Raw genomic sequence first — 27,251 nt, forward strand, 5'->3', positions numbered from 1 at the left:
AACCCAGAAACGTCAGAATATTTGTTAAAGGATTGCTATTTCAATTCATCCATTTCTCATTTTGAAAAGTGTTGTCGTGAACTGTTTTAGGATTTGATACCAGTACAACGTAATTTTTTCTGTGGACAGAGTGAGAATATTGATTAAAATTATTGGTTAAAATTTGACTAAATCACATGTGAATATGAGGCTGGTTGAAAGACACGGTAGAACAAGTTGATCGACACACCTTCTGGGGCTAGCACTTTGGGCGCGAAAAAAAAAGCAGACGGTCAACGTGTGACCAGACATGTTTGCTGATAAATGAATAATGTCCGCTAAATCTAAATACATTGCTTCGGGATGCACTTTTCTCTCTCACGGGGAAAATATTATTCTGCATGTTTGTGACACTAATTTTGTCAAACTTAAGGAGTCATTAGATTGTAAATTATGATAAAGATTTTAATGCAGAATCAGGGAACTAAGGAGTATTTTATTAGCTCGTTCATAAGTTCTGGTCACGTGATTACCGCCGCCATTCACGTGATTGTCGCCTACATGTGTTCAGAAACAGAGATCGCGAGGAATATATAAACATATTGAAATAGTCGTTTTGGAGCATTTGAACACACGACATATTGTCGAGTTACATCGGGTCTTGTGATGACATCCCGGGCAGTGGCTGATGACTCTTGATTGCCGTCCATTTGTTACACGTGAACTCCAACACAGTATCCGTCAGCAGCATGACTACCGCGAACGGTTTCCTCGAAAGCACGTCCCCTTCGAACGTAAGGTGGAAAATCCTGATTGCCTTACTGTGTGTGTTGGTATTAGGTTTGTATACTTTCCTACCACAGAATACTACCAGAAGCGACCCTCAGTCCCCACAATTCTTCAGGTACGTCTATATTAACTGTAATAGCTAACACTCCCTTTTTTTATAACATGCATGGAATATTATCCACTAACGATTGCGTATAGCTTAAATTAACAACACGCTCAAGTGAATAACATTGCTAATTATATCTTTTTTTAATATCATTCAACTCGCAATATAAGTCACACTGTGTATAACTACTGTACAGCTGTTCAAACGGTCATCAATTTTAGATGCCTGGGCGGTTTTTATGAATCGTTTCAATCCAAGCGAACTAGACAACGATTTTCATTTGCCTGAAATAATTCAGCCCAAGGAATGAATATGCAAGCATTGCACGTTCCGCTCTACAGACAGCGTCTGTGTTTTTGTCGTTGAATTATTGTCTGTGACAGAAAGTCGATCGACAGGTCGGATTTTCAATTCTAAGCTTTTTATAGGGAAAGAATGCGTAATATTTAACCCCGATAATTGTTCCCGTTACTGTCTATGATTGTCAGAGCGTAGAATATGATAAGCACCTGTTCTAAATTTATTTGGCATTAATAATATTATTTATGTTCAAGCGGAAATTATTATTTTTTTACAGATTTTTTCCGTGCATGAAGTGACTCTTAAGATTTAGTTTAAGCATTGTCTTGCAAAATTTCTGGGCAATATTTTTAAATAGAATTTTGAGCGGAAAAACTCGCAGCAAATCAGTAAATCGAACAAAAAATTATGTCGTTTGTCCAAAAATGCGAACAGACAGAGCAACTGAACAGCAAAGACACACACATAAATAAACAGATATATGAGTTTTGACGAAATAATTAACCAACAAGTGTCAAAATGTCAATTTAGGTTCAATTTATCAAAACCTCGGAGAATTTAGCAAAAATAATGAAATTAAAAGCTTAAAGGAGCAAAGTCTGTAACTTCACTGTTCTCGAACGTTATTATTGTTTCCAATTACAATGACATGTTTGTGTCATTCCAACGACTAGAATATCTTGAATCGTATTATGATATGATAAAAATGGCCTTGTGACATATTTTTGGGGTTATCAAAATATTTGAAAAAATCCATCGTCGTGTAGTTACCCTGCTTCTTTGTCTAACATGATGTGTTCATAATATGCCGATTTCTACCTAAATATTGTTTTGTCTCTATCGTTATTTTGAGTTCTGACTCTCCCCGAAATGGAACCAATTAAAATCTTATATTGCTTAGAATATCCACGTAATTTCACATTTTAAAAATAATTTCCCATTTTAAAAATACATTATTGTATCAGTATTATGTCTATCCTACGATTAAAATAACTCAATCACATCGGTGTATAAATTTACAATATTCTCCGATATAATTATAAAATGTGTATTTATCTCATACTTTCACGTACTTTTCCATTCGTGATTCATCCTCACGACACTGCAGACACTTATGGGACAGAAAGAAACTGTCATCTGCAGCAATCCACAAGTGCCCGTCAGAGTGTGAAAAAAAACAGCGAAGAGTTACGAGTGCAAGGAGTTGTCGCCGATGAATAAAATGCATACCGTTCAGACATCACGTAGTTGTTGTCTGCCTTGTCGATCTGCTTAGATCCGTGCATGTTGTAATTACCAAGGCTCGGCTCCGTTGTTGTAATACAGATGGTATTACTAATTGAACTAAATATCAATTAAAACCAAACGGATTCCGTTTTAATTTATTCAGAAATTGCACTAGATTGGCTTTCGCGTCATCTGGAATTGATGGATAGGCAAGGTATTGGTTTCAGGAGCGTTGTCACGGGGTGAACCACAAAGCATCGCGAACAATAGTATCACATGGACAATCTGTTTTCTATTATCTACATAGAACAACGGATTATGAATGTATGTATGTATGTATGTATGTATGTATGTATGTATGTATGTATGTATGTGTGTGTGTGTGTGTGTCTGTCTGTCTGTCTGTCTGTCTGTCTGTCTGTCTGTCTGTCTGTCTGTCTGTCTGTCTGTCTGTCTGTCTGTCTGTCTGTCTGTATGTATGTATGTATGTATGTATGTATGTATATGTGTGTGTGTGAGTGAGTGTGTGTGTATGTATGTATGTATGTATGTATGTATGTATGTATGTATGTATGTATGTATGTATGTATGTATGTATGTATGTATGTATGTATGTATGTATGTCACCATGTATGTATGTATGTATGTATGTATGTATGTATGTATGTATGTATGTATGTATGTATGTATGTATGTATGTACGTACGTACGTACGTACGTACGTATATACATATGACGATTTATATTGCTAGGCTCATAAATTGACTGAATAAAATTAGCATTGCTGATTTCTGCATGTCAGATGACGTCACGTAGATACACGATTACATAGAACATACCAAAAGACGAACATGCTGCCGAAGAAATTGCGTTTCTCAGTTCCGCGAAAAAAACCCGTAATTCCAAACACGAGAAGTTACTCCAATGAAACAGATGTCTAAGGTGTATGATCCTCCTTTGTCTTGTCTATGTCGCTATTTAACTATTTGTTTCCTTCTTCTATCTAAACGTCGTGTTTTCCTCAATTTCACTATTTTGTTAAACCTTACACAATGACTACTTAACCCACTTAAAACGATACAATTGATCACTTAACCTACTTATCAAGATGCATTGATACTGGTGCATATTCAATCAGGAAGTGTTTGTGATATTAATTAAATTCATTACAGGATTACGCAATATGGTTTCTACCTAGTTGTATTATTAATTAATGTCGTATCAGTTATTAATATCCATTTTACTGTGAAATTTGAAAAAAAATGTGATCTAAATAAGATAATTAACTGAACTATCTTTTTGAACGTTTTGGGTTGGTTTCATTGTTTCATTTGTTTTGCCTTTTGAAAAATCTATTTTTATGGTTTACTTATTATTTCTAGACACAGTACTACTAGACGAATACTCATTTTGGGGTGTATCAGCAAGATACCGTATTGAAACATGACGAGCGACACAAATCGAATGAATGGCACTCGGAGCCATGCCATTGGAATTACATTCCTGGCGGTATAACTGCAATGTTTCCATGGAAACGACACGGGGCTTTCGCTTTCTTTTATACATTGTCACCTAGAGAATGTGTTAGTTAAATGAAGAACACATAAAGCTATGTTAGGATCAATTCCACCACACGTGTCATGTACCCGACAACTGCAGCTCAGTCTTTTGATAATATCAAATTGTTCCCGCCATAATTTATTCGACCAAATTTCTCGCCTGCTGTTAATTCTTAATACAACATAACTACATTTTGACTAAAAAAGTTGTAATAGTATCATTTTCTGAATATGTGTCGAAATCTTGGTTCAGAAGTGATAACCTGACGTCATTTTAGACCGGAGTCACTGAAGTACGTACTTTAAAAAAGGGGCTCTTTCCCGCCAAATGTGTTGCATGAAAAATTGTATTTCCTTTGTAAGTATTTTTACGCATTCAAATTAAAAAAAATTGAATTACTATAATAACCCTTAGTTCTGAATTGACGTTCAAAATATTGGTTAAAATTATAAAATTTTGTAGACTTGATGATTGGTATTGTTGCACGAATATCAATGAATATTTAACGTCAAAATGTTTTACTTGATATGAACATTTATGAAGAACCCACGGGGTTGCATGAGGGGGGGGGGGGCAGTGTTAAAGGATTTAACACCCCCAGCTCAAAGTCAAAAGCATTCAGTGATACTTGTTGCGCACAGTTCATTGCGGTGTTTGTTCTGTGACATTCCCGGTGAAATGGCATCCGTCTATCGTCTAGAAACATAACGACATAAAGATATATTCGATACTGCCCCTTTCGTGTAGCTTAACACATTAAATATCACCTCAGGGAGTGTGCGTGACAGCTTTAATTTTATATAGAGCAAACCCATTATCTAGAACGAGGTGGAAGAAAACACTACATGCAAAGACCTTTCATTGAATTCAGGGTACTTCAAATGTTTTACACACACATACACACAAACACACACACACACACACACACACACACACACACACACACACACACGCTTGCTGTATGAAATCTTGCAATTGCGTCGATATATAGCTTTACAGGAATATAACAAAAATAAAAATCTTTTTATTTTTTAAATTCAAATGTAATAGTGTTTTTGGTTTTATACAGCCTTGTTTTGTAATTGTTAAAAACGGATAAAATTTGGAAGAATCACACAGGTTTAAGTACGAATTCACTGTTGACCAAATTTCGAACGGTTCTGTGCTCATCGGGACTTATTGAAACCAGGGTGTTTATACCTCCCTGTTGAAACTGACAAGACTTGTTTGGACGATGCCTACATTTGCATATTACGCTGACATAAATGAAATGTTCTTATTTTAGTGAGTTTGACATTAAGTAAATTTTCAAGTTGGTCAAGAAATATGTGTCCAACCTGTACTGTCTATAAGCTTAACGTCTACAGTATTTCTACTTAGGCCTAATAAAAAAATGTGGTTACCCGACCCATCTAGTTTTTCACGCCGATCCTAAACGTTTTTTTTTTTACGTACTCGATAAAAAATAAAATTGCGAAGAATGTAAAATATCGCCAGAAATAGTGTGGATGCGGATACTGACATCAATTTAAAAAGACAATATAAAAGTGTTCTTCTAATCTGAAATTGCTGTACATCTGATGAGAAGAAACCAATAACACAGAGACCGTGTGGAAAAAAACCGGAAAACATAACTACTTGAACTAGACACTCGCATATGAAAAAAATCTACCTACCCCACCTATATGAGTGCAAACGGAATAAGACAATTTTTTTGCTAGGCCTTAGCACAAAATCATAGCTTTACGTTAATTTAATATCATGAAGCTCAATTGTTCCAACCTGTGACTCTGTTTATCACTGTGCTTGCATAGTTTCAAGTGTGTGTTCACCAATGTATAGTGGTTGTTTTCGATGTAAAATATGAACTAAAATATGACCTAAACATTTAGGGATTTTGTTTCGACGTGATAAAATTTTCAAATTTGTATTCGCTTTGATACTGTTGCGGCTGGGGATTTGAAAGGAGTCCTGTCGATGAGGGGTAATGTTAATCAAACGTCGACTTCGTTTGAAAATCCTGGACTCAATTAAGACAGAAATGCGTCTTCTGGGATAATGTCTGGAATTCATCAAAAGACTTTCGTAAAACGTTTAACTAATTTTTAAAGGGGCACGGGCTGAGTGTATACGTTTTTTTAGGCGTAGTTTTTGCTGCCTTTTAAAAAGGTACTCACATTAATGTACCTACTGAAGCACACTTAACCACCACTTACAATTGACTGAACTCAAAACAGGTATTAAGATATAACTTATAAATGATCCGATGATGCAATTTATTATACGTCCCAAACATGTTCAGAGAAGTCCTACCGTGCAATCAACTGTTCTAACAATGTCTGGAGACAACTGTAATGTTATAGAAGACAATGGATCGAGATTAACATTATATTGGACTGTGTTTTTATTTAAGTATTATTAAGTTTTATATAAACTCAACTTTGTGCCGCTTTAATGAAGTATCTATAATACGATCAAAAGAAATGACAGTTTGTTCTGATCTGTACACCTACTAGTCTAAATCGTTGAACATCAAAGGCGACACTTTCTGCATTACGTAATATCTTTCGACTTTCCAATTCACAGATAAGAAGCCAATCCAAGGTTACGAAATGATTTACAATATTAAATTCCATTATTTCCAAAACCACCTGCTCTAAAACATTCGTAACACCCTTATTGACTTTTCACAACTACTCTTTTATAAATCATACTCCTGGGGCAACGAGGGTATGTCGCTTGTCTTGGCTAATTAAAACTCTCATCTCGGTAAATGTGTAGTTGCGTGCACGGGTATCAAACCTTCTTATCGTGGCTTATTCTCGTTTTCCCCGTGGTCTCAGAAACGAGAGGAAAATGCATGCGTGGGAAGGGAAGTCATTTGGGACCAATTTCCAAAATCAGAATGCCTTATACGTTGTTAGACTAATAATATGTGCCAGGTTTTTTCTCGAAGAACAAGAACTGGGATTTTCACAGTCACTATGTTTTCGATCGAGCACACAGATGGTCTCCAATAAGCTTTAATAGACACTTTAAAGTTGCCGGCATTTAAGATGAAATATAAATAAACGTGATTGTAATATAATTTTGAAAAAAGAGTGTCTTGTTTGTTTATCTTTATTGTCCATGTGAAATATCAACTAAATATTGATTTTCCTATTTTGGACGTTGGTTATATATTCGCTTGAAACAGGGACTAGTAGCTTATTCTGTTACTAGCATCGTTGCATCCCCTCTTACTTCCCTATTCATGAAAACATTTACGTACTAGTAATACATTTCTGTAACTCACAAGTCGAGAAATGATACATACATACATACATACATACATACATACATACACACACACACACACACACACACAGACAGACAGACAGATAGACAGACAGACAGACAGAGTCTAAACAAACAAGTATGTAAATTATTAGTTTTAAGAAGCATAACTGCAAGCAGACAGAAGTTAATTTGAATTCTCCAACATTTGTAGACAGAAATAAATAGTCTCAAGGGTACAAGCATGATACGACAGTCCATTCAAATCAGTGAGTATCGAAGTGTGACGTCATTGCTTATCAAATGCATGATCGACTGACAGTTAAAGATTGGTGTGAATATACATGTATCTAAGGTTCAACGACCGTTTGGCCATCTAACAATTTTGTCTCGGTTTGATAAAATCAGTAATGAAATATAATGCTATGTAATTCACATACATCTCCATCAACAATTGACCTATTGCAGGACGATGCAATGCAACGAGACAGCTTATAAACGTCTAAGTGTTCGCCTTGTAGATTTTTAACGGCAGACGACATTTTCTCCCAATATTTGTTGTTAGAGGTTTGAAACGATTTTTCAGACGACAATTTTACACCGAAATCACACCATTTGTTTTAATGAAAATCTAGTATTGTATGTTTTGGTAATTATAATTCCAATCCCTCATTTTGGGGAAAATATGAATAAGGTCAATCAGACTATAATCTACTGTTGTATATTTTGATAATTGACAATTTTATAATCAAATCCCGCCATTTTTGAAGAAATTTATTTTCATCGACTATACCTAAAGTAAGCTTATGTTTTGACAGACAAGAAATCTTGAATGTAAAATGTGATTGGAAGAACGAATTTAGTACAAAAGGAGCGCGCGCATAATTGTAAAAATGGCGCGTATGAGATATGAGAAATATCGTCAGGTGGGTCTGTGAAAATGTAATATCGGTTTTCACACGAGTGTATACCATAGAATTTGGAATAGGACAAAGCACGACGGGCGAATTATTGCTGCATGAAAAACTCGGTATGGGGTTAATGGCGATCGAATTATTTCCACTTAAAAAATAATGATTCAGCTTTCTTATTCGGGAATGCACTACAGCAGTGTTTGCTTGTAATAAAACATTTGGGCCGTGTGCACTAATACCAGAGTAGAAATTTGCCAAAATGAATGTCTTCGATTTCGCAAATTAAGTAATTTTCCAATAAACATTTTCAGGTTTCTATTGGTCTCCTTTAGAAACATGATAAACATATGAAGTGTTCTCTATGAGACGGCATAAATAAAGACGGGGTGGGGGGGGGGCCGACATTTTGTTTTAGTGAAATTTAAAAAAGCTGATAAAATGTCACGGAGAATAGGAGGTTTTGGACTCCTTGAAAATAATCCTGTAGATGAGAAAACATGTAATGTACTCGATTTGTTGCAAGATCGGGCGGAAAATGTTTCTAACTAAGGATGCAAATTCAAATAGAAATTATACATAAACCTCCAAATCTAGCAAAAAACTAATAATGACTTTAAGCTTCGTTGCATCTCTCAGATTAATATTGAACGTTAGATACAGTAAAGTGTCACACTAAAAACGTAGCGTGCTTAATCTAATAGAATAACTTGAAGTAGACAGAAATCATGGTATCATGGAAACAAACGCTGATCTGTAAATTGTCGTTTAAATATATCACCTCTTTACGGCAGTGGCAACCCATGTTTCCTCTCAAGCAGAAAATTAACTTGATGCGTTCCTGAAAGTGCCAGTGAAGCAAAAATCACGAAATATTCCCAAGTCATGATAAAACAGGGTTAAAAGGGGATATTGGCGTAATCCTCGTGTAAGTCCAAACTCGTTCTTTGCATTACTTCCATCTCATTGCCTCTAATATCAAATCTAGGAATAAAATATTAACCAAGAGAAATGTAAGAAGGTACCATAAAACAGCATTGATGTGTATGTAGCAACCAAAGTGAAATTATATGGTCTGGAACGGTAACAATGTCTTAAAATGGTACAATCTTGTATAGCGTAAAACACTCGGATGGTAATAACATTCGGATGGTAATATACGGTGAAGCCTGACTTAATAAATTATGCAGTTTGCACAGCCTAATTGGCATTTTATTTGCTCTTATCACGATCGCGATTTTGCTGGCGGGAACGATGCAACGCGTTTGGTGAATTTGAATATCAGACTCTAGTACCAAGTATCGGATCTAAAGTATACGAATATTTGTATGCTACGAATCGGTCGACGATTTGATATAAATTAAACCAAACTATTTTTCTATCTTATCAAGTGTTTTGAAACCGTGGGGGTCATCGGTTTTATTTTACTGAAAAGTGAAGCCTGTTACCATAGCACCAGAAATTAGCCACCGCCTACAACATGTTTCATCTAGTCCATCAAATAGGTAGTTCTGTTTTGTTCTAAACCTCAGCCCGGACATTGAACGAATACCATCTTGTGAATCGTTTGTGTGAGATACTTCTTTTTCATTACGACACTGTCACAGACGGGACATTAACTAAACACGATCCTACAATTGTCAACTAAGTGCTGATTACACCGTGCAGTGTAACAGAAAAAGAGAATTTAGCCCAAGGCACAGTAAATGATACTCTAAATTTCTTTCTCATTACTGCTACCAGCATATGTTTGTTGCCCACACCACCATCGAAAATAACACACAATATGTTTATTATATTTTTTATATGAGGATTAATTTGAGAAAAACAAATTAAGCTCTGGGCCTCTAGCCCTGGTAGGAGAGAAATGTTAAGGTGTAATTGAGCTAATGCTTTAAAGAAAGGTGTAATTGCCGATTTATCCATTCTTATCACCCAAACATTTTTTGTTATGGGTTAAAATTCAGAAAATGTGTGAAACAATGATGTTTTCCGGATCAATGCCTGCGATGAATATATAGATAAGTAGTTAAACATATGGAGATAGATAGGCATGCCTGCCAGATAGGCAAACACTCAGGTCAGAGTCAGAGGTGCGTGTTTTGGATGGATTTATAGACACAATACTCAGCTAGACATAGATATAGGAATAGACACAGGATTGATATGGGATAGAAGAATAAACAGATAGAAAGATCCATATAACATTAAATGGACATACATACATACATACATACATACATACATACATACATACATACATACATACATACATACATACATACACATATACATACACACATACATACATACATACATACATACATACATACATACATAAATACATACATACATACATACATACATACATACATAAATACACATACACATGATACACACACATACATACATACATACATACATACATACATACATACATACATACATACATACATACATACATAGAAAGAGGCAGGCTTGAGGGCAATATGATAGACATACAGACTGACTTTTACACAAACACAAATTTATTACCCGTTTTAATAAACTGATTGTGAGCGAAATTGTTTGATTGAAAACTATAAATGCAATTAACTAGAATAGAATAATCATGGTAAAATAGCGTATGCAATTAACTAAGTGTACAAAAAAAGTTTGCCAATTATAGTGTGGTGTGCAAACCCCGTTAGTGTGTGTCAAAATTATCCTATATTAGTACTATTGGGACCAGCAGGAACTAATAAAATTTGTTTGGTGATGAATAAACAAATTTGTAATCTTAGATGCACTTGACGATTGTCATTTATTGATAACAGTGATAGTAACCGTCAAACTAATACACTGTTTTCGGCGATGATGTGTTATTCTGATAGCTCTCGTATCTTTATCTTGTCCTTAATCCCATAGCAAGTCGTTATTATGGCTTGAAAATATTTCCCAAGTGATCTGGGGACGAGGATTTCATGTCTTTTTTGCTTTTTCACTGCCCAATGAAAATGTTTAAAACATGTGTGTAAAATGTAAAAATTATATATTTTTAAATTTCAATGTTTTCCGGGTGTATAGAGTTTTAATTAAGTTATATTATTAACGAAGCTTAGAGTTTGAGTTAATTAGTAAGTAATATATGTCATGCTGATTTCAAAACTGTTATGCAAAACTGGATTGATAATGTGTTAGCTGAACTGGACAGTAAAAGTGAGTTTGTTAGATATACGAGTATAAGTCCAACCACAGTATGACCAACGACTAAAAGAACTTGAAACCCGGTCTCGAGAGTAATGGGTTGACTTTGGTCATGATACAAGACGACACGGCTGGTTCAAATATATAATCTCATTAAAGTGGCCATATTGATGAGCACTGGACATTTATTTAGGATTTTTAATTTTAAACAATTTTATAATGGCTTCCTATTTGAAAAATCAAAGTGAAACAACATCGACTAAGTAATATGTGTTTGTAATATTGCAAAAAGCTAAAACGTGTAAAAAGTGTGTCGTTGTACGCACAATAACAAACATTTTACATTATGATTTAGCAATCTATTGAGTTAAAAGCAAGCACATGGCATTTGTTATTTCACTTTGATTTTTCAAGAAGGAAGCCATGATGAAATTGTTTTGTATCCCAGACCCTCATCCATATGCTCACTTTAAGTATAAGAACGAACGTTTTGACTATTCACAGGTAGTCTTAACCGGGGTTCTCAAATGAATAAAATTACAGAAGGCATATAAAAGGTATGGTAAAAATTGGGAACCTAAACATCTGCAACAAAAGTAAAACATGAAGAAAAAGTGCTCTACCCTATAGACACATGGTTCTACAAGAGTTTAATGTTTCATGACAACCTTGAATTTATGAGCAACAGCAGGTTTATCTAATTAGTTACAGAGAAGACATTTTGACCGTTTTAGTCATCCATTTGAAATGGTGATACAGCCATGTACCATCCATGCTGCTATTGCTCGTGAGGGACAATTCAAGCAAATTTTCACTTCCAATTTTAGGTACACGTAACCGATATGTGACTTTACAATGATATAATTCTCTTTTCGCAATAAAGTGTCAGATCATCTTACTCATTGTTGCTGATAAGTAGGAATGTTTTTAGAAGTCCTTTAAATGAATCACTCAGTTTGCACGTAATGCATTCACTTCCAATTAGAGGTATTCGTTACAACGGACGTCATGTGTTTTCCACACACAAACTCCCCACAGCTAGACTGGAGGAGGTGGCTCGACCGTAGATGTAAAGTAAATAGAAACTTGGCAACTTAAAAAAATTCTGGGTCTAAAGAAGTTGTGAGAGAAGTGTCTTAAAAGAATGTGACAAGTCATTCGAACCATTTGTATCATTCCACACAGAAAAAGTGAGCTTCATAATTTCGAAAAATCCACACGACTTTGATGACCTCCTGATTTAACATTTTTACACGATTCGTGCAAATCGTATACTTTTACCGGAAAACATAAGTGTCTGATTTTCACAATTTTACACGATCGTTAAAAGATATTGAATTTTCAACACCGGAACAAAAGAAAGCCTGAAATAAACGATTCGTGCAAAACGTATGAATTTTAAACACCGGAACATGGGAATGTCTGATTTAACAATTGTACACGAGTCATGGAAATCGTATGAAATAACAGAACACTTGGTTGACTATCTACTATTACCGTTCCCACTGCGAGTGTTACCGTATATGCGTAAAACGATGACGCAAAGGGATCGACTGTTGTCGTTCCGTCGGGAAGAAACACAGTCCACAGAGGTTATTACAGTAAAATAAAAATACCGATGGCCTTTTACATAGAAAGATAAAAATACTAATCACATCAGATACAAATTTCTAATAACCTCTACGGGGAATTAGACTTAATAATCATCTCATAGATTTTCCATATTTTGTCATTTTAATAGTAAAACTGTCTTATCAACGAATAACAGTTTATTAATTTTCCCAGTATCGTTATAAGAATATGTGTAGTTGACAAGAATACTCCGAGGATTTTTGATCTTGTTCATAAAAAATATATGATCTGTCAATTATTGACTTTTGTTAGTTCATCATGTCATTTGGATAACGACTTTATGATGGGTGTTTGACACTATGTCGAGTTTGTCGATAACATGCTGTCATAAAAATGATAAACAGTGTAATCAAACATCGTTTGTGGTTCAAAGCCACAACTTAAAAAACACCTATTTTGTTAGATATAATTGACTTACTCTTAATATCATAGATACCCTGCACATTATTGAATCACCTGTGAGTAAATGTATTTGTAAAGCTGTACACATAATATATGGTGCAGTAAAACCATTTAATACTCAATTAAGAAAAACAACCTCATTTTGATATCATGTTGTGTTATATTTCAAACATTTGCACGGAGAAACCTAATTTTTTTCTTGACTTCAACAAAGAATGTGTTTGAGTTTCTTCGATACATTTTACACATTTATTAATCTTTTGTGATGTTTTGAGTTACAAACAGACTGTCTATGTTGTTTCACATTAATTGTTCAATTTGGAAGCCATGATAAAATTGCTTTATAAATTAAGAAGTCCGAAATAAATACCCAAACCTCATCCATATGGCCACTTTTATATTCCAAGTTTGAAGAGTTTAAGCACTTTGATTTTGAGGGAATTCGGTTCTGGCGGTTCATTCTATCATCACCCAGAAACGACGAATTGTAACAGCACACTTTGATTGAATGGAACACCATTAAGTAGTTAATTTCGTCTCACTTAATTGAAATGAACAACAATGTTGATTTCATCTACGGGAAATTACTCTTGACATAATAACACATGACTTGCAATTTTGTTTGAAAAGGTTTGAGTTGTTTGGATATCTATATCAATTAAGTTGATAAAATGTCAAATAAAGACGGTGTTAATGCAAATTGCTTCATGTCACAAAAAATGGATTGTCAATAGCTTTACCATCAATCATGCCATCTCCAAATATAATATTAATTAATTACCGGATATAAACACTTTATACCTGAGTGTATTTTTTAACGAGTGGTATACATATATTGATTCATGGAAAACAAATCTAGTTGACATAATTTGTTATTATTTTAAGATTTAACAATGTAACTTTTTGTGTGTTTTGCGGCTATTTTACTGACAAACTGGAGACTGTACGTAATAATCAGCGAAACAGTCACGTACAAATTCCCCCAGCGGTGTAACGTAGAGTGGGGTACACTAGTGTTCTGCTGTCTCCTGACTAATGGTACATGGTACATCATAGAGCCTGGAATGAACTCCAGGGTTTATATTGATACACCTGCAGTGTAGAACAGAACACAGTCTGACGTATGACCCACCTGTCCTTAACCTTTAACCTCTCGCTAGTTCGTCGTGCAGATCTATCGCAATTATCTTTCCCAATTTGTCATCGAAATATGTTTGAAGACGTATAATCATATCATTGATATTTTTTATTCAGTCGGCAAATACACATGACATAAGGATTATTATGCTTTCACTCTTTTTGACTTTTTGCTGCTCTAACAAAATGCAAGTTTCTTCTTTGGATCTCTCTCTCTCTCTCTCTCTCTCTCGCTCTCTCTCTCTCGCTCTCTCTCCCCCCCTCTCTCTCTCTCTCTGTCTCTCTCTCTGTCTCTCTCTGTCTCTCTCTCTCTCTCTCTCTCTCTCTCTCTCTCTCTCTCTCTCTCTCTCTCTCTCTCTCTCTCTCTCTCTCTCTCTCGCTCGGGATATCGCGCTTTAAATTTGCATTAGAAACCGCCCTTGTACAGTTCATTTTATATCATTTGATAGGTGTATAAACGGATGTTTATGGTTTCACGAGCCTATTAAAAAAGTTCATTCGAATTCATAATTCCAAACTTTCAGTGGTGTGGGGTCTTTGAAGGGTTAATCCTGAAGTGTTAGTTATTATCAATCTGTTTTGAACTGATGAAAATATATCATAAGATATTAAAATAGAAGGTGTGACGTGTAAAACATTTGCGAAAAAGAATTTTGTTGAGTGACATTGCAGCTGCTTGAACAGATATAGCTGAAGTAAATGAGTAGGAACATTTATCTCGGTACATGTCATAACCATAGGTCAAAGTTCATCTCTTTTTTTGAAGACCAGGTGCGGTCGTCTACACTAACATCATGACCAAACGATCGCTCACAAGATTTTCTGGCTCCACTGTATCATGACAATGCGCATGACTGAACAATTATACGGTTGAGCGTTTTATAGTTGCAAAGACAAGTCACTATTGATCTGTTTATTTCTCCACTCGATTAAACCTTTGAAAATACACAGAGAGTGTGTTGTTATCAGTCAAAATTTGTAATGTGGATATGAAAAACAACACACGTCTGGCTTTAAATGCTATGTACTTCTTTTATGAAGGAACGCATTGATAACTTGACAAAAACAAATATTTATGGCAGTATGTAAAAAAACAATTTCGGGTACTATCACAAAACCCTGACAACGGAAATAGTAAACTGCCAGGATATTTCCTTCGTATTTCCCATATACTAAAAAAAACAACAAAAAGGTTATAAATAGTCCATTGTAAATACATTGTGACATCTTTTCATATTTACGAGAAATAGTTGGCGAAAATAGCTTCAAAGTACCACCACTTGTATTGTTGCTATTGGTTTGAAACACACGAGAGTTTTCCAACGTCGTGATCCGATCTCTATGATCAAATTTAATTTCGTTAGTGGGAGAAACCTTTGTTACTTTTCGTTTGAAACTGTTGTAAGTCGTTCAACCCCCAAATCAGTCCTCTTTGGATGCTAGCTGATAGGCTTGGACTACTTGTCGTATGAAACTGCCAAGGAAAAAAACATCCTTCCTTTTATAAAATTGCCTTTGTGTACACCGGCTCAAAGTCGACGTCAATCCCCTTATGCAGTAACATCTCCAAGCACTGTAACTGTAAACCTCTATCAAAAATTAACTGTGTTTTTCTGTTTTGTTTGGTGTGTGTTCCTATTTAGGTTTGCTATATAGATAAAAGAAACAATACATACATACATACATACATACATACATACATACATACATACATACGTACATACATACATACATACATACATACATACACATGTACGAACACACACACACACACACACACACACACACACACACACACACACACACACTTCCCTTTTAACCAGACGAATATTTTAGTCAATGGTACCAGCATTAAGCTTTTGAATGATATTCAATGTACCATTTAATTTATGTCCTTTATCGTAGTTATGTACCCGTATTATCTACAAAAGTGATTGAAAAAAACAACAGAGGATATCCATGGATATTTTAGGATCTATATCCGGTGACTGTTCTGTGCTGTTGATTTCCAGTGCTGTCTGTGATCTGTCATTCTAGACGGATTTTGACTCTTGGTCACCTTATGTACAGGTCCTTTTTCAGTTTCATCTAGCTATTAATAGATATAATTGAATATTTTGTATTTACAACACCAGATGGCAGATTATCTTTAAAATATTCTTTTAACCTGAACTACATAGTACTCCGCCGGTCAAACAAGAGTTTAACGTTTTTTCTCTCCAGTGCACATTATCCCCTTCTAAGTTCTAGTGGGCTGCAGACAAACATGTCATTCTCTCCTAAGTATCGATGACCCGTGTGTGTATGACTCTATGTGTGCGTGCGTGTGTGCATATGTATGTACATGTATGTATGTATGTATGTATGTATGTATATATGTATATATGTATGTATGTATGTATGTATGTATGTATGTATGTATGTATGTATGTATGTATGTATGTGTGTGTATGTGTGTGTATGTATGTATGTATGTATGTATGTATGTATGTATGTTTATCGCTTTAAAATGAACTGACATTCGAAGTAACACCCCTACCCATGTAAACCCGTGCCATGTTCCAAGATACCATAGGCAAGCTATCCATCTACTAACATCCGGGTTCTTCAATGATTTATTTGTCATTCCACTTAATACTAATATAATCGAAACATAGACAGTGTGGAGAAATCTCACCTTCTATGATCGAACATGGACACAGTATATTACAGTTTGTGACGCCATCAGCAGTGCTAGTGTCAGGCACTTGGCATGCTTAGACCACATTTTACATATAGTCGTTGTCAAACTGTTTCTTATTCTTGTACCAAGGAATAATATCTTTTATTGCTGACAATAATTTTTCATATCAACTGTGACTTTTTTTGCAAGAGACTTTATACCCCCCTAAACGTAAATTATAGATGTGCTCTTAAAACCGCGAAGGCGCTTATCATGGGTCAATAAAAGAATATTGAAATGACAGTTGCCGGATTAATAGTTGACGATATCCTGGTGAATGATATATTCCCATACGTTCTGATTTCAAAATTCTTAATTGTGTGATTTAATATAACTTTAAATGAATTGTATTCTTTGTTAATAACAATTTATGTTTAAATTTAATTTTAATCAAGGGGAGAAACCAAATATAGTCCAGGTTCCAGAATTTGGCAGATTGTGCCACAGGATTAATTGTATATTGCAATGTCGGTCTAAATGTTGCATTTCTTTTCTATACGTTAATTGCGAATTATCAAAAATGGTCTAATTAGGACAAGGCTTGGGGACAAGCACTCTTTCGATTCCCTATTCTCTGAGAAAGTGATAGCAAAGTACGCCAGCTTATTCAGAGATTTATTTATAAGCGCTGCACGTGTAGAAAGAAATAGTTCATGAACGAGGATCATAACATATGCATACTGCGTCGGTCCATAAGCTAACCCCTGACTCAGGTAATCTGGCCATTTGGGTAAAACAACGTTTCATTTTGTATTATTGCAGGCTGTCACACTTCAAGAGGCGTAAGGAGCGTCGTAGTGATTTTTCCATGTTGTTTTGACTTCAATTCATCATAGTTTTCACCTACAATTTACTAGTGTATGAATCTGTAGCACATCCATTTTATTGACTCGTGTCATAACGGGTCGGTGACGCACACATCGCCCGCAGATATTTCGCTTATGGAAAGTAAATTGTTTTAATAAATATTTATTAACACAGATAGACTGACACAAAATACTTTATGCAAGCCAGGTTGAAAGGGTTTGAACAAAAAAATGCAAGTTTTATACTCTTACGTCACGACAAGTCGGGTATACGTCATTGGTTCTGTTGTTCACGAAATATTAGTCAAAATTTTCAAAATCTCCATTATTTTCCCCTAATTTTCAAACCTTATGCTTGAAGACGAATAGGTGTATGATTTTTCTTCATTCAGCTGGAAAGTGATCGTGACTACAAGGGTTTTGTCACTACTCGTCTATAAAACCGATGATGAGGCCCCTTAGGTCACTCGTATTTTCCTTGACTGAACGAAGATAAAATATTTTTTTAGGAATAAATGATTGAAATAGTTGTATGCCACAATTTCACTTTTGCTTTTTTTCAGTCTTGCATTATTTGAAAAAAATAATTAAATATGGATTAAACCATAAAAGTTTCTAAAATCATATTTTACAATATTGAGATTTACTAAATTGTAGTTTTTCAACTATGAACCATAAGGCGACAATATGTTACAATAACAGAACAGCAGATTTCCAATTTTGCTGTCACATGTAAAACTGTATCTTTTGAACACTAGTAGTTAAAAGAAACTGACAGATCAACGATAGATAGGGCATCAGGCCAAAAATAACACACACATGCACTATACATGTTGTCAATTCAAACTCCTACGCATCGGTGATATGCCTTCAATGCAATGGCGGCCACTTTGCCAAATCACAGAGTTTACGTCACTCGTTCGCAACTTTAAAAAAAAATGCTAATCAACATAAAACATCCACAGTGTTAATAATAATAATTAGTTTATTTATAAAGTAGACTGGCTTAATTCTGAAATATATTCCGTTAAATCACAATTTATGTACAATTCCACCAAACGCTAGAGCAGCGTATATATACAAAGTTAGTAGTTGGTATGTCAGTGACCAGTGTTCTTTTACATATCTTCAAAAATTTTGTTCTACTGATATAGAAATTTCGACGAACAGAAAAAGCTATTCATATTTGTATTGTTTATGAACTAGTCTACCCTTAAATACAATGTTTAGAATTAGTATTTGAAATACTATGGTTTTGCGACAAAAATCCAATATGGCTTCCCACTGTATGCAGTGACTTTTTTACGGTAGCGTTGTTGTGTATGAGCTTGGTTGTCAACTGTTAAAGATTAAAGGGTGTCCATACTTAGATTGATGACGGCAAAGGCGTAGTGCAACTTATCGGTAAAAGAGGCGCTAAAAAGGGGAACAAATAATTGATGTTACAACTAATGCTACAGTCTTGATAGGGTGAAAATTATAGTTGATGTTTGGACTGTTACCACTGCGTCCTTGGATACCAACCTTAACCACTGGTCTCTGTCAGACATACAACTATGATCGTAAACACGATAGGATCTCTCTTATTTTAGATCTACCGGTATACATATAGCAGGGTCGCAATTTATCAAATATATATTATATTTAATTTTGTCAAACTTATGAATTAATCTGCCTTTAAATACAATGTTTATACATACATACATACATACATACATACATACATACATACATACATACATACATACATACATACATACATACATATATATATATATATATATATATATATATATATATATATATATATATATATATATATATATATATATATATATATATATATATATATATGAATGAACTACAAATTTGTGTCGTATGGCCAGTGTAGCTGGTCACACTAGTCAGGTGGGTGAATTTCCCCGCCCGTTGCCAATGTAAAGAACTTCAAGAAGAACTTTTAAGTTTGTTCGCAATTTCTCCACGAGGTGAATTGATATCAGTTATCAGTTATGGTATAATCCAAGCTGCAAACACCAACCTTAGAACTATTTTATTATATAATAAATGTGTTTCTAATTTCACAACCTTTGCTTTTGCCTACGGTCGTAAACTGTGATATGTTAACAGGGCGATCATAAAATTTGAGTTTTACGACGCCATATTTCTTGTTATGACAACTTTAGTATGAAATTTATATATACTGCGTACAAAGTGTTGGCAGATTTGGTTGTTGGTAAAAAGTGTTGGTAAATACACGTTTAGAGTTATGTTCAGTTTACTTCGCTTTAAAATGGTATGAATGGTAGATTGTAACATTTTGTTCATTCGCTTGTCCATTGTATGATATGCCTCCAGGCAATGTGTTGTTTTGATATTTTTGATATTTTAAGTTTGTTATTTTATTTACCTGACTCTGTTTTGTTTTGTTTTGTTTTGTTTTGTTTTGTTTTGTTTTGTTTTGTTTTGTTTTGTCGCAGAGTTGTGTTGTGTTGTGTTGTGTTGTGTTGTGTTGTGTTGTGTTGTGTTGTGTAGTGTAGTGTGGTGTAGTGTAGTGTAGTGTAGTGTAGTGTAGTGTAGTGTAGTGTAAAGAGGTGTAGTGTTGTGTTGTGTCATGCGTTATGTTATGTTGCGTATTGTCATGTCGTGGTGTGTACTGTGACATTTACGTAGTGCACTCTTGTCACGTGAAGCTAATTTGTCGTGTCACATCGTTCGAGATTGTATCGTGCATATGTTTTACTTGTAATGGTGATGTGATGTGATGTGATGTGGTGTTACAATGTTCTCCACAACGCGTACATTAGTGTTGTACTGCATGCATTGTGATGTCATGTAGTGATTCTTTTTTTCTTTTTGAAAAAAAAAATTGTTGTGTATTCCACAGTGCTGTGTCGTGTGGCATATCAAAGGCCACACATTGCTTTCATATCCTGGTCATACTGTTTTTTGTTGTTGTTCTGGAAATTGTTTTAACCTGTACATGTATTCCCGTGAAATGTAGAATTTATTCCCCGTATCTCAACTTATTTCATTTGCACACTATCCAGCGTCTCTCGCAGTGTGTCAACATCATGAAACCAAAGCATACACTATACTACCCCCCCCCCCCCCCAAGAACCTCACACACATCATAGCGTAAATCATGAAAATACAACTTTCAAAAAGGGCACTGTTTCTATGGAGAATTGATCGTCATAATTTGTATTCTGTGATAAACTTTCAATATGATCAACTTGTCTCGTTTACATACACTTATGTGAAACAGATATAAGGAAGATTAGAAACGACATCGTAATGGATCAATATTAGACTTGCATCGTTTTACTCGTCAAATATTTGAATATCATAAGTATTCGTGAAGAACCACAAGTGTAAATACATTGATCGATAATGAAACTAAGTACATTGTATACATTTTTATTAGCGCATGCGCAATTCGGATTCACAGGAAAACGTTATCCATTGTGATCTTGCAAACCAATATTTGAAAGTAATTTTTCACCGTGTTATACCGTTGCCGTAAGATGGCCATGTGGTTTTACGGCAAAAATGGCCTCAAAGAGAACACGATGTGTCGTCAATAGAAGAAAAGTCCATATTCAAATACGACAGTGAAAAATCATATCACTGATGGGATCATCGTGTTATGTTAACAATTTTTAAACTAAACACCCCAAGAACATTCCCACAAATTTCAGGCCAATCTGCCCAGTTTTGGAGATTACTTTTTTTGACCAAACATCATATTTTTGACCCAAAACGCACATCTCTGATGCGATCATTTTGATTTGAACAATTTCCCATCTACACGCCCTAGGTAATGTCCCAACCAAATATCAAGGCGATCGGTCTGGCGGTTTAAGTCGTTTACATACACGCACGCACGCACACACACACACACACACACACACACACACACACACACACACACACACACACACACACACACAAACACGCACACATTTCAGCATGCCTATAACACTACTTAACGAAAAATGCATGTAATTGTACAAGGTTGAAAACTATCGGGGGTAGCGGCAGAGTCAGTGTTAGTTTGGAAATTTTGACGAGTTGGTTCAATCAAATAACAACGTAGGTGAGGTGAGAATGGGTGAGATGACGACACTTATAAAAACAACAAATAACATGAAACGGTTAACTTGGACTTGAACATACAGAGTAGCTGAGGAATATCTTCTGAAATGGTAGTAAACGCAGATTATGGTTTTAGCGAAATATAATCTATTTTGAGATATGGAAACAATTGCCTGGTGTCAATAAGCGGGAACAAATTTAACACTGTTTAATCACTCGTCAGCTATTAAGTTGAATGATGTGTTTTATTCAGAGTACCGTGGCCAGCGGCCTTAAAGGTACAGACCTCATTATACATTAAAAACCTGCGAATTCAATGTAGAGGTTTGTTGTGACCAAAAACAATATATTTTTGTTTAGCCTGAGTATATCAAGAAGTGTATATCCCATAATTTTTCTTTCAGCCTCCTTCACAATTTAAATTTTATTCATTATTGACAACAAATCATGTTCATACTCAGAATAATTTAGCAAAGTTTGTATTTTTCGCTTTCCGTTTACGTCAAAGTATGATAGACTAATTTTTATTGTGTGGACTTGTGCTATTGTTTTTTTTATCACAACAAACCTCTGTATTTACAGCTATTAATAAGTAATATGGAGACAATTATTTCTAAGAATAAGAAATCAAGATATTTAATTTTTCATATTTATTTTGTGGGATGATATGCAAGCCATGAAGATCATCTCGTCAATTTTGCAATTACATTGCTAATTATAGACGATCCTGTTCTATTTTCGCGCACTCGAGTAGAGATCCGGAACCACCTTACAGTAATTAAAAGGTCGTTGACACGTGGACATTGTATTACTCTTATCTCATTCGTTGACTTGGATACCGTTACCCATCATTTTGTTGCCAATATATAAGACATTCATGCTGTCATTATATTTTTTTTGTACAATTTGCACACAGATAAGATTGTCAAAACTCGACATCATTATCTAAAGATAGTATTTCATGAAATATTTATTGATAAGCTATGAATTATTGAACATGAAATATTATTAATAAAAGTATGTATATGTTGATTACGTGACAGGCATAATATGTAAGAAGTAAGTAAAAATCAATGCATTGGCAAAAGTTTATTACCTTGTATAATTCATATATCTGGTAAGCTTGCATACAAATCATGGTATATATTGTTGCACAATTGTTCACTAGGTTGTAAAGGAGTCAACTCTGGATTATTCATAAACATGTATGTAATGTCGAACACCGAACATCGCTAATTAGTTGTTCAAACTCCTCGAAAGTTGTGTTAGGCTCGAATGTAATTAAAGTGAATAAACGCATGTTATAAACCAGATCTGAGGTTATAGTTAATCACGCATTCTATACAATTAGCCGTGTAGCTGAATATCGTTACATTTATCATGACGTAGAGAGTCGAAAAGTGAAAAAAATATAGTACTGCTCTTGAGACTTGCCCCATCCTTCACACTTTCCCTGTCTGTCTGTCTGTCTGTCTGTCTGTCTGTCTGTCTGTCTGTCTGTCTGTCTGTCTGTCTCTGCCTGCCTGTCCGTCCATCCTCCTTGCGTCCACCTCTCTTCTCTCTCTCTCTCTCTCTCTCTCTCTCTGCTACAACCTTAATATCATTACATTAATTCGTGAAGTTATAATACTGTTATAGATGTCGTTTTTTACTTTTTTATTTGTATCCTGAAAAAGTTAATTTTCGTATCTTAGTGTATTTGTTTGAGTCGTGTGAATGCATGATGAAGTATGCTGAATATGTAAACACGTCTCATTTTTAATCGACTGTTAATAATACCGCGCAGCCTCACTCATTGTATGATCTTTTACTAAATGGTTTTAAAACACTACAAATAATGCGAAAAAATAGATAAATGAACTAAATGGATAAATGAACAAATACATTCGAATAATCTTGGCTGAGTGAGCAGTAGGCTTTCTGCTCATGATGAAATCAAATCCTTTGCTTGCAGATGCAGACAAGTGGAAGAATTGAGTTAAAGTAAATTATAGAGATTTGAGGACTAACTTGTAGATATGATGCCTGGCAAACATAATTTCTGATGTAAATTCATTATCCATCTACCAAATTCAAAGAGTAAAACTACTGAAAAGAAATTTGCTGAACGCAAATCGATAAAATTAACTACTTAAGATCAAGATTCAGGAAAAGTCACCCAGTTGTGAAATAAATCAAATATGGGTCGGATTAGATTGGGTTTGGTCTTCTAACGTTACAATGCATTAGTCCCTACAAAAAACATCTCTCCGAGTAACTTTTTTCTGAAGTCGTATAACACTACTTTCTATAATTGTTATAATCCCCCGACTGTCTAAAGAATAAAACAGTAGATATTGCGTGACAAAGTCAAGCTGTTGAACTAGGGAGACTTACTCCCTTAAATTTTTATCACAGTCTTTTAAAGGAAGATGAACATTCTTTCCGGAAACTATTTTGTATCTTCGACCGATGTAATGGCCTTAGAATAAAATGATATAATCCGTACATGATACCGTCTGGTTTTGCTATGTGTCCATGATACCAAGAGACACGTCTTTAAACTTCCTTTCCTCGTGTTTAACATTATTGAAAAAATCCTTTTAACGTTTCGACTTTATCCGATGTCTGTTCACTTATGAGAATACAATATCCGGAATTCGATGCTAACTAAGATACCGAAATACCGCAGTGTTCTAAGTATCAAAGATTGCCATTTAAGGTCATTAAAGATTAAGAAGCAAGGCACCAAATAGAGGTAAATCTGTCGTTACGTTCGTTGTGGGTGTACCACAACATGCTGTAATCGAATACTAAATTGGCATTTGGTAGCTAAAAGAGACAGATGCTTTATTATTGTCAATGTAACATCAGTTGACATTGGCGTGCGACCACTAATTTAGTTATCAGAGGATAATATCATCATGGTTATTTTCCAGTTTATTTACGTTTCTATCTATGTTTGAGAGTTGATGTAGAATACAAAACACACGTCGTGAATGTTTTAAAGCTAGTAACTCTACGTCACGGCCTCCTACACCATTTCCTGCCTTTTGGAAAGAACTCATCCGCGTGAGTGTTTTTCTTGGAATTTTGACGTTTTCTCCTTCCGTATCGCGGAAAAAATAAAAGAATGTGAAGTACTGCGAAATTTCTTCCGCCCACGGACATTTTATCTAACCAGGAAAAACATACTCGACGAACATTCGTGTCAAACGACATCAGAGACAGAACAAGACGTTTCCTAGGTTCCAAAATTAACCTTGCATTGCAATACATTCCATCACGTCCACTTTTGACATGTAATAATACTCCATCCACGTTGTTTGATGGCTACATTTGTATCTAAGTTACCGATGAAGCTATCAAATCACCTTTCTAGTTTTCTAAATGGAAACATGGACACCCTACTTACATCTCTATTCATTGTAAGTGTATTACAGAGCACTTTTTGTATATACTTTCCTTTGAATCATTCTGATCAATCGATCATGCTATTGTGGAAAATGCCACAATAGTATTCATCATCTAACTCGGCTTTCTTTCCAGCTGTGAACTATAATAGAACCGATATTATATAAAGTATTCAGTTCTAAACATCTGCATCATAATATCTTAATGGTGGCGAGAAAAGAAAAATCATCAAATATAGCAAAATAAGAATTCACGTAGCGTTGTAACAAGGTAATTCACACTATCTTCAGATTTTGTGATGTTAAATTGCTTGTTACAGTCATTTACTTACTTGTTGCCGTAAACAATATTTTATAACACACACACACACACACACACACACACACACACACACACACCCACACCCACATGCACACATACACACAACATTTATACACACAATATTTAAAGTTAGCTAGTTTGCTGTTACGAAACAGCTAGCTCATTTTCCATCACGACCCTAATTGGTGACATTAGTATTGTGATATCTGTATTGAAAGGATTAAAATGACATAAATTATTTGCAATTCAGATCCTCCCAACGGAAATTCTTTTACCGGAAATGACGTATTACTAATTTTATGACGTCATACTATTGTTATGCCTAAAATGCTCGTAATGCCAAAAATGTCAATTTCCTTTGCATAAATAATGATTTGATATAATACTTAATTTTCGCTCAACAGAATTTTTTCGCCCAGTTTCTGATTTGACAGGTGCCCCGAATAAAACTGCCACTTGTATGAGTTACATTTCTCGGAGTTTCAATTTATAACATGAATTTAACGCTCGGTGATTGTTTTCCATATTGTTACTTTTATGGATATAAATATAAAAATGGCGATATCAATTTTGGAATACATATAATAATGAAACTAAAAACTCCGGGGCTGTAAATAATAATGGCCGATCGGCATGACGTATGTATTCATTCATATTGCCATGGAAACCAACAATTTGATGAATAACAGGAAAGTATGGACAAATTTATAATATAAGAGTGAAAAAAAATGCCTATTTTTTCGCGTTTGACTAATAAATATCAATGTAATAACCGCGATTCACAAATTGAAAGACGGTTGGTAGGATTTTAGTTGGGGGTGGGGGTGGCGCGGTTAAAGTAGATTTTTACTTTTTCAGAATGGTTGAGTTTGGCTAATTTTCAAAACAACATCTGTACCTGAATGTTATAAATGACGATGTTATACGAATGTTTATTCCAAGTACGTAATTTCAGAAAGCAGTGTTAGTTTATATGCAGTGAACGAAAATCAAAGGATGACGGACACGTGACAAAAATAGTAACATGTGTATAAAGTACCTGAATTTTTAGTTCAAATCCAGCTCAAGCATTGACGAAACCGAATACACAGCAGATTAAAGAAATTCCCCTTTTCAAGTGAGACATTTACACAAGTAGACTATATCCGAACATGAAAGATTATCTTGTTTATTTAGTATTCAATAAAGAAGGAATAGATCGATAAAAAATTAGCATTACGAGTGACAGTGATCATTCCCCCGGCAATAAGGGCCAAATCTCACCGAGAAATCTCTGCATGAAGTTGACGTTTGGTTGGCGTACATACTTATTCCCTTCTTCCCTTATTTGAGAATGCCTTCGATCGGATGTAGTTTGCCATGTTGTGAATATTTGTATAGATATCCTCCGGGAGATGTATGAATCT

General features: G+C 34.9%; 1 protein-coding gene across 1 annotated transcript in view; it reads left to right on the forward strand.

The window, feature by feature from the left end:
• The first annotated feature begins 611 nt into the window (after nucleotides 1-611).
• Nucleotides 612-27,251, forward strand: part of LOC144442844 (galactose-3-O-sulfotransferase 2-like) — a 42,702-nt gene continuing 16,062 nt past the window's right edge. The window contains exon 1 of the mRNA XM_078132228.1: nucleotides 612-883. Coding sequence (XP_077988354.1) covers nucleotides 729-883 — 155 coding nt within the window. The 5' untranslated portion in view covers nucleotides 612-728. The remainder of the gene's footprint in view (nucleotides 884-27,251) is intronic.

This window comes from Glandiceps talaboti, chromosome 11, assembly GCF_964340395.1.
Source record: "Glandiceps talaboti chromosome 11, keGlaTala1.1, whole genome shotgun sequence".
Lineage (NCBI taxonomy): Eukaryota > Metazoa > Hemichordata > Enteropneusta > Spengelidae > Glandiceps > Glandiceps talaboti.